Source organism: Lampetra planeri, unplaced genomic scaffold (genome assembly GCF_965212315.1).
Source record: "Lampetra planeri unplaced genomic scaffold, kcLamPlan1.2.h2 scaffold_2001, whole genome shotgun sequence".
NCBI lineage: Eukaryota > Metazoa > Chordata > Hyperoartia > Petromyzontiformes > Petromyzontidae > Lampetra > Lampetra planeri.
In genome coordinates, this window is record NW_027614756.1 from 1 (window position 1) to 9,608 (window position 9,608).

The 9,608-nt window shown below is 48.8% G+C and overlaps 1 protein-coding gene across 1 annotated transcript; it reads left to right on the forward strand.

The window, feature by feature from the left end:
* Positions 1 to 4,439: 4,439 nt before the first annotated feature.
* LOC144740257 (S-adenosyl-L-methionine-dependent tRNA 4-demethylwyosine synthase TYW1-like) lies at positions 4,440 to 7,384 on the forward strand (the record flags this gene model as incomplete). The annotated part of the gene is made up of 2 exons (XM_078623128.1): positions 4,440 to 4,621; positions 6,072 to 7,384. Coding segments are annotated over 2 exons (551 nt in total), but the record flags the coding sequence as incomplete, so codon positions are not given.
* Between the last annotated feature and the right edge of the window lie 2,224 nt (positions 7,385 to 9,608).

Genomic DNA, 9,608 nt, shown 5'->3' on the forward strand with positions numbered 1-9,608 from the left:
TTGATCGCTGCAGGAACACTAAGACCTGGTCAGGTGTGAAGCTTGGTTTTCTTGGCACAGGCAGAACCGGCCCTAGACCTTTGGGGGCCCTAAGCAAAATTTGGTAGGAGGCCTCTTTGGTGTATGATTTTTTTCACCCACTAGCTAGCAGTGACTCTAGGGGGCCCTCTGCTGGCCACGGGGCCCTTTGCAATTGCAAGGGTCGCTTAGTGGCTGGGCCGGCTCTGGGCACAGGGCTGCCTGGTTGTTTACTGACCACAGTGCTGCCTGGTTGTTTACTCACCACGTGACTGGTTGTTTACTCACCACGGGCTGTGTGGTTGTTTACTCACCACGAGGCTGTGTGGTTGTTTACTCACCACGTGACTGTATGGTTGTTTACTCACCACGTGACTGTATGGTTGTTTACTCACCACGTGACTGGTTGTTTACTCACCACGAGGCTGTGTGGTTGTTTACTCACCACGTGACTGTATGGTTGTTTACTCACCACGTGACTGGTTGTTTACTCACCACGAGGCTGTGTGGTTGTTTACTCACCACGTGACTGGTTGTTTACTCACCACGGGCTCCTGGTTGTTTACTCACCACATCGCTGTCTGGTTGTCGATAGTAATATTCATAGCACATCGTGAATTGCCACTTTGGATTGCTTGCGACACGAGCAGCCAGGATTACACATTTTCTCCTTCCTGACACAGCGTGGCATCGCGCAGCAGCCATTCAAGGCCTTTTTCACACCCCATTTGAATAATCGAGCCCATAATCTATGCGGCCAATGATGATCACCACCTCCTGATAAGCGGATCACGCAGCATTAGAGCTGATCAATGCGGTATAATCTCCATGGCCCCAAAAATCGGGTGATGGACAACAAGCCTGTGCCTTGCCTCTATTGATTAATTTTCCGTTGGAGGTGTCAATTTTTTTGGAATTCTCTTAAGATCGATATACATACCAACAAGGAGCGGTGAGCCGTGGATTCAAGGTCCTTTTAAACTGTCTTTCCGCTCCTGACTCTTGCCACATTGGATGTCCACCATTGAGAGGGAAATGTCTTTTACAATGCGGAATGGAATGCAAATGACACTTTTCAGGAAAAACAGCTCTTTATATTTGCTCGAAAATGTCCTACAATGTGGCGTAAATGGCCACGAAGATAAATATGTTTTACTCTGCATAAAGTCATCATTAAAATGCCTGGCGACCTTTGGAGGGACGTAACGGTGATGAATATGCGGATGAAAGCCAACAGCAAAACAGGCTGGGCAAAACACAGTTTGCGTCAACTTTTTCACGCGTTTTTAACCTTCATTTATTCTTGAAACGCACAGCGGGTAGCTGGCATTGAATATGGTCCCATTTGATCAACATGAAAGCACCAAACATGAAAAAAACACCTGTTGTAAATTATGCAGGTGAATGAAAAACTCAGATTAAAATGTCGACTTTAAATGCACAGGCTGCTGCATGTGTGCGCACACAACTTAAATATTTGGCCAAAGTTGCCAAACTGCGGCTTTGCGCGATCAGCCACCACGAGAATCTCCCCCCACATTTTGACCCGTCTGGATACAAATTCAACTCCGATTTTGAACGGGAGCAGCGTTTACGTAAAGACCCGCTGTCGACACGCACGGTCGGTGAGCACACAAGCGAGAGAAGGCTTTCGTTGAGTGGCATCCCTGTTGTGCCATGCCGGGGAGGTGGGGACGCTCGCAAGCAACCGAGCGTGTGTTCTGTGTGTCTGCCCATTCGCGTGTGCACGTACGCACACGCGCAAGACGAATAGATGCATGTGTACGGGTACCCGTTTGCGACCCTGGTGCGGCCGGGTACGGGTTGGCCGTGAGTCACCGGTGAGTAACCGTTTGTCACTCATTTCGGGTAGGGTACGGGTACGGGTACAGGTAAGGAATCAAAACCCGTTTGGGACCTTTGCCGTGGCCTAGCTTGGCACCGCACGGCCCCGTTTTGTTGATCCGTTCCACGCACGGTCCCGCGATGCCAGTCCTCAAAACGTCTCCTCGGTGAAAACCAGATTGCGAGGTCACACTCGGGGGGGGGGGGGGGGGGGGGAGCCTCTTCTGAGCAAATCATCGGTCACACTCGTAGATCTTTTTTTTTACTTTCCCCTAGAACGTTAAATATGTCCGTGTCCTCCTGTGAGGAGCGTCCTTTCTCACTCGCTCATTCTGATTCTTTCCCGATACATTGTTGATTCAACAAGGAAAACAAATACGTTATACACTTTGGTTCTTTCGGTAAAGTCACGTAGGTATAAAAGAAAAGAAATCACGACGTTTCGGGCGCAACACAAGCGTCCGTCATCAGGTGGCAAAGCATGGTCTGCTGCGTGATTTATTTTCTACCTACGTGACTTTACCGAAAGAACGAAAGAGTATGGATTCCTGCAGTCACGAAAGCTTCAAATCAAGATTAAATACGTTTAATTTGAAGTTATGTCTAGTTTTATTAAGCGTCTGCAAACATTGCTGGGGGGCGATGACGAGGATTGTCCTCGTGACGCGGAGATTCATAACGAGAGACCGGGTGAACAGCCGTCTCGGGAATTGAGTGGAGAAAGCGAGTGCGAGGGATAATATCGGCAGTCGCGCACGATTTCCAGGCAGATCAAGAAATGCCGAGTTAATCTGGCAAAGTTTCACGATGTCCCGCTTCGTGTGGTCAGTTTGGGCCTGGCTTTTTGAGCTGCCGCATAAAGCCGCAGCGCCTGATTATTGCTCGTAAGGCACTGTGCTTAATTGTGCCGCACGGATGGCCCTGCATGGACATTAACAACCGCAAAAACTGTAGGAATGCAAAGAGGATGTTTTTTGTTCGTTCAATTTATGCCTAATGGACAAAACGCTTTGTAAGCCTTTGATGCGGTGCATAACTGCCGTATTCTTCACGGGAGGTCTACTTTTAGTTAACAGATGTATATAACCGCTTGCAATTAAACGTAATTAAACGGTGGCACTTTTTTTTGGATCACTTATTGTTCGCGAGCATTGCTGAGTGTGTCTGTGGGTTAATTTTGCACTTTGGTGTAAAGGCGTACATTTATGAGTCCCTGTTGTGGCTGATTTAGCAGATGGGAGAAATTCGTAGCCTTTTCATGCTCCCCTCATTGGGTTTGTCGACACGCATCACAAACACACGCACAGCAACAACCGCCATTCACCAATAAGTGGCGGTGACTTCACCATGGCGCTTGTGCCAGGCTGTGTACACCTTGAGGCCACGTGAAGTGTTGAACACCTGCCGGCAGGAGGTCACGGGACGGACCCAGGTGCCATGAGTTGACTGACTGAGATGACTGGGCCGATGCACCAGCTGTGCCCCCTACTGTGCCAACTTGCTTTGTTTTAGCCGCCCGGCCCGCCGCTTCTTGTTGTGAGCGTCGCTCCTCTGCCCTCTGTTGTTGTTGCTGGAGGGCGACTGCCCAGTAGCGTCCTTCACGAGCCTCCTCCACAGAGGCCGATCTTGACACCGCTGGTACCAGTCATCAGCAAGTCCACTCAGCTCACACACAGATACACACACTCATACATACGTACGTACATCACACATACACACGTCACACGTACCGAAAACACTCACGTGCATGCATAAATTAACTTTGTAACTCCACTGGCAGTATTCGCAAAAAAACATTATGACTAATGTGACAAGTAAAACTGGTGACGGATCATCGTCTCGCTCAGCCCTCGGATGGAAATTGCCCGATGAAGCGTTTTGACGGCAGCGTAAACAGCGGGTTGTTTGATTTAACGATTCGCCGCAAGGTTCTGCAGCGATACGAGGAATTCGTAAAGGTGTGAATGTATACGTGCTTACTCACAGCGGGGGACGGGTGCAGTTCCCAAAGTTGATGTCTTAGCTGAACGTCTTGGCAACAGTGTGATCATGAAATTATGTATTTTTTCATCCGTTCAGAGATTGTTTAACCGATATTAAACTCGGGTACAGTTATGTTTAATTGACTATTGATGACACACGTGCACGGGGGGGGGGGGGCATCGTGCGGTGCACAGCCAAAGGTCCCTGTGCAAAGAGAAATCACTGCCTCTTTAAACACAAAATTCGAAAAGCACGCAGCAGCAAACATTTCAGAGACTCTTACACGATCGAGAGGTTTTTTTTTGTATCTCATCTTCATCCCATAACTTGAATTCGAATTTTTTTCTGAGCTTGAAAGTCTGCCGCTGGTCAGGATGTGCGGGCTCTAAGCGTCGCTCAGCGGACAGAATGCACTTCAACAAGATGTTGGCATCTTCACGAATAGATAATGCAACTGCTTTTTTTTATCACGGCACCTCTGAAAGAGCACAGTGGGCGATTTTGCGCGTGGCCAAAGGAGCGTTCAAACCTCGTTGCGTTGAAATGCTGACGCGAGACCGACCAATTCACGCCTGATGTGAAACTCCGCGCAGAACGCGCCGCTCGCGACGGGGCAGTGGTGACGGAGCGCTGTGCGCGTGTCGCCGTGCGTGCTTCTCTGCAGGGCCAGCGCACTGTGTACCGCCTCACGCTGGTGAAGGCGTGGAACGTGGAGGAGGTCACCGCGTACGCCAACCTGGTTGCTCTCGGAAATCCCGATTTCATCGAGGTCAAGGTGAGCTCTGCGTTCAGCCGCGGGTCCGCGGTGCGTGAGAGACGACCGTTTTGCAGGAGACTGCCGTGTAGGTTTTTCGCGGTTTTGCCGCGCGTTGTGCCGCGCGCCGATCGGCACAACGCCCCGACGTTTCGCTCCCCAAGTGCGTGCTGGGAGCTTCCTCTTCCGCAACTGAAATTTTAAAGTCTCTCGGGACCCCTCAGATTTCGTTTTGTTGCCTACGCCAGCCTGACGTTCCTCACGAGTTGCGTTCCTGACGGAGCTCCCGGCACACGGAGAGAAACGTCGGACATGGTGCCGAACAGCACTGCGGCTCAACGTGGCGGCGCACCGGAGAGCCGTCCGTCGGCGTGGCTTGCAAGGCGGCGGTCACTTTAGTCGCCGTTTTCTCACGCCGCGTGAAGCGTCCCCCCTGCCAGAGCAAAGTGTGGGACATAGTTGTAGCCCATAGGCATTTTATACACCCTGGGAGGATGATGGGTCATCCTGAGCAGGACCAGGAGTTGAACTCACAAATAAAAGAAACCTGAGTTGCGTGCTCTTGCCACCTGGTTAGATAGTGAAGACACTCAAGATAGTTCATGTGTAAAATGGTGAACACGGCATGGGTGCATAATAAACGCCATTCGTCATTAATGGAAAAATACTGGGCACAGAGAGAGGGTGCAGACACTTCATATTCTTGGTTCTTTCGTTAAAGTCACGTAGAAGGGAAATAATAAAGTAATATAAGTATTTAAAAAATATATTGTTTAAATGATCACGACGTTTCGATTGCAACACAAGCAATCATCATCAGGTGTGAAAACCACAGCAAGAAAATTAGAAAAAAACGCCACTTTTTTCTAATTTTCTTGCTGTGGTTTTCACACCTGCTGATGATTGCTTGTGTTGCAATCGAAACGTCGTGAGAATTTAATTGTTTTATTTTTATTATTTTAATATTTCCCTTCTACGTGACTTTACTGAAATAACCAAGAATATGAATCTATGCAGTCACGAAAGCTTTAAATCGAGACACTTCATTGTTAAAGAACACACTGTTATGGCCCTAATAACAACTGGGAAATGTTACTTTTTAAAACTGACAAATTATACTCGTTGAAAATGCCCATTTGCGCAGGTCCCGCCACAATCTCTGCTCAAAAGAAGAGCCCCCGCCCACGAGTGTCAGCCTGCCGGGTTCTTCTTTGCACTTGTAATGCAATGCCGTTGACAAACGTCGTGATTTATTTTTACGCGTTTACGATAAAAATTCAACCCGTTAAGGTTGAAAGATAAACACCGACGGAAACGCTTGCGCACTTACATGGATGCGCGGCGCCTGTGCCCGCACGCACGCACAGCCGCAATTCCAAACGCGCGTGGCACATGCCCGCGCGCGGAATCTCGCTCGGCCCCGCGCGTGCTTTGCTCGCTTACCGGCTGCGTTGCGCGCTACCCCCGCCAGGGCGTGACGTACTGCGGTGAGAGCTCGGCCAGCAGCCTGACGATGGCGAACGTGCCGTGGCACGAGGAGGTGGTGGGCTTCGTGCAGCAGCTGGCCGCGATGCTGCCCGACTACGAGCTGGCGTGCGAGCACGAGCACTCCAACTGCCTCCTGTTGGCGCACAAGCGGGTACGTGCGGGCACGAGCGGCGTGTGGGGACCGGGCTGGGTTGTGTGTGTGTGTGTGTGTACGTGCCTCACCGATAGTACGAACCCGGCGGCCCGAGTTCGATTCCCGCTCACGGTCAACACCAGTGACGATTATCTGAACCGGTCCTGGGCCTCCGCTAGGTCGACTCAGCCTCAAATGAGTACCTGGTGCGGTGGGTAAACATCGCCAATGAGGAGACAAAGGCGGCCGGGCGTGGTGCTGGCCACCCACCCCCTCGTGTGCTGTGCCGGCCTTCATAGGTGCGACTCGCTAACAGCACTTGCCCCAACAGTCTGTTAAGGCTACACGGGGGATCTTTGTCTTTGCCGCACCGATGTTCCATTGGGAGATGGGTACCACCGTGCCGGAGTGAAGTTGGTGGAAGCTGTGCTCCTGGTGAACAGCTGGGGGGAGTAGATGTGGGACCTTCAGGAGGCTGAGTCTGCTGATCGCAGTGCCCGGGTGAGTTTCTGCAGCCTCGGTCAAACGTTGAGGCGCGTACCCTTGGATGTGCCTTGATCATAGGGATTGTTTTTAAATCCTTTATATTAAGTTCACTTGCGCGCTTGCTTGCTTACGACCGTGCAAATCTTTCGGTCGTTTTTTAACCCACTTCCCGTGATCCAATCGAGCTGACATTTTCCACACAGACTCGTTGTGCGTGACAATTAATGTTCGTGAACATTTTTTTCCAAAATTTTACACTTTTTAGGACAAAAATATTATATTTAATTTGTATCCAGACGGGTCAATTGCTTAATGGTGTCATGCAATCATCTGACCCATAGGTGGCAGCCATCTCAAGCCAGAGGACGAGAGGACTCTAGCCGCCACGCATATAAAGGATTTATAGTGAAAATCTTTGTTTTTACGGGTTAATTTTTTACCTTATTAAAGTAAAGCCGTGTGTTTACCATACGCCTATGTAGTATTGCCAGAACCAGTGGGATGTGCTCGTTGTTCCTACACCCCCGCAGGTTGTAATTGGGCATCTCCGTTTTGAATCAGCTACAACCGGTGCAGGTATAGGAACGGGAAGGTCCACAGAAAGTGGAAATGCAATAGTCTTAAGTGCATGCAATCGAGTTACAAGTGCATGCAAGAGAGTCACGAGTAAGATTTTTTGAGAGACAGAGAGATTTATCTAAAAGTTGCGAGCAGACGTTTACAAATGGGCTGAGCAAAATACACCAACACGCACCGCGCTGATCTCCAAGATGTTTACGACGGGGAGATTGGACAAAAGCGCAATTTGGTTGAGTGTTTGGGACATCGCGTTGCGTCGCAGGCGGTGCCGTGTGGCCTGTGACGGGTAAAGGGAGCGTCATGGCGTGCTCCAGTTAATTTTAGTGCGGACTGAGCAGAGGGCTTGGGGGTCGGGTGACTTATCGGCAACTTTTGTTTAATTATTCCGGTGATCCTGCGTGTCTGTCACGGGCAATGTTTTGCACATCGCCACCATTCATCTGCGTGGGAATCCCGCCGGTTATTGCTCAAGTCTGCTGTGTGCCAGGTGCAACTTATTTACGCGACAACAAAAACCGGACGAATATCCGAAGGCAGAGAGACTCTTCAACAAATTCTCGAAACACTTTGAGACTTTCCAAAATAAGAGGGTTCTCATCATTGCAATTGGTGAACTAATGAGATTCCAATTCATGCTTATATAGCAGAAACATTTTTCCAAAGCTGTAATTGTGTGTTTCATATTCTTGGTTCTTTCGGTAAAGTCACGTAGAAGGGAAATAATAAAATAATAAAATAAAACAATACAATTTTCACGACGTTTCGATTGCAACACAAGCAATCATCATTAGGTGTGAAAAACCACAGCAAGAAAATGCAACACAAGCAATCATCATAAGGTGTGAAAAACCACAGCAAGAAAATGCTGTGGTTTTTCACACCTGATGATGATTGCTTGTGTTGCAATCGAAACTTCGTGAAAATTGTATTGTGTTATTTTATTATTTTAGTATTTTTCTTCTACGTGACTTTACCGAAAGAACCAAGAATATCAATCGCTGCAGTCACGAAAGCTTTAAATCGAAAAATGTGTGTTTCATGTTGATTCTGTTCCAAAACAGAATGAACATTAAAACCTCCGATGAGCACGGTTGGCTACGTGCGGTGCGAAAGAAGTTCAACGTACACACACACATACTAAACAGACGTACACTTCATCTGTAAGATCTGCCAGAAGCGAGGTCGTGACAGCCACGTGCGTTGGCACCAATGACATTGTCTGCGATGACCTCTTGAACTGTCACTTTACCCTTCCGCCTGGAGGAATCACTACAACAAGGCGTGAGAGTCGGAGCTCGTGTTGGCATTATACCCTCGGACTCAACTATACCAGACGTCGACCACCGTGAAACAGTGGTCAGACGTGCGCACTGCTATTGTTAATGAATGAGAGACAGAATGCCACTGTGTTACCAATTAGTTGGGCGGGGGGGGGGGTGTGGGGGGAGCGGAGGGAGGGGTTTCTCAGCGAATCACCTCCTCTGTGGGCTCTTTGGACCAAAGCACATTAGACCAATCTGATTGTTGTGGCTTGGCCCGGTAATTGCATTTTAACCCATTGAGCGATGAGACGTCGTTTAACAAAGGGGGCTTTCGCACCCGTGGCGATGGTGGCTGTTTAGTCCTGCGGCCTCGTAAGAAATTCCTCTTGCGAAAGCGGCGGAGTAGTGATTAAAGAATAAATGCCGGTCGGTGACGAGAGGTTAGTTAATCTGCTCTTTTGAGCTGCAGTTTATTGCAAGGCTGAGGAGGAGAGTCCACCTGTGTTTTTTTGTTTTTCTTGGGACGCGCAGATTAAGTTTGAGAGACATTTTAATGAGCGTCTGGCCAGTGGGAGGCAAGGTGATGTTAGGGGGGGACTAGGAGCTAGGGTGGGTCTTAGTGCGGGATGTCTGCTGCATGTCAAGTGTTCAGGCTAATGAAATTAACATTTTCTCCCTGCTTATTCTGCGACAATGGTTTGATTGCATGGTTATTTAACGTCACGATGTTTTGACGCAGATACCCTCTTTGAGTGTTACTTGTCCTTCCCACGGCCTTATTACTTTACCGTTAACTGCGTGCGGGCTTTGATTGCTTTTCGTTGTCTCGCACTATCCCATAAATGTGCTTGCACATTGAGAGTCAAACCAAACGTTTAATACTTAAACTCGGCACTCTTCAAAACCTGTCCATTGTAAACTTTCGTAGAGTGAACTTTAGAAACATGACATGTCAAATATTTAGTCGGCTCAATTTATTTGGGGGGCAAAGAGGCGACAGTCGTGGGTTTCCGATGTCATTTGTGGATTCAGCTTTCTTTACATCCTCCAGGTACAAACT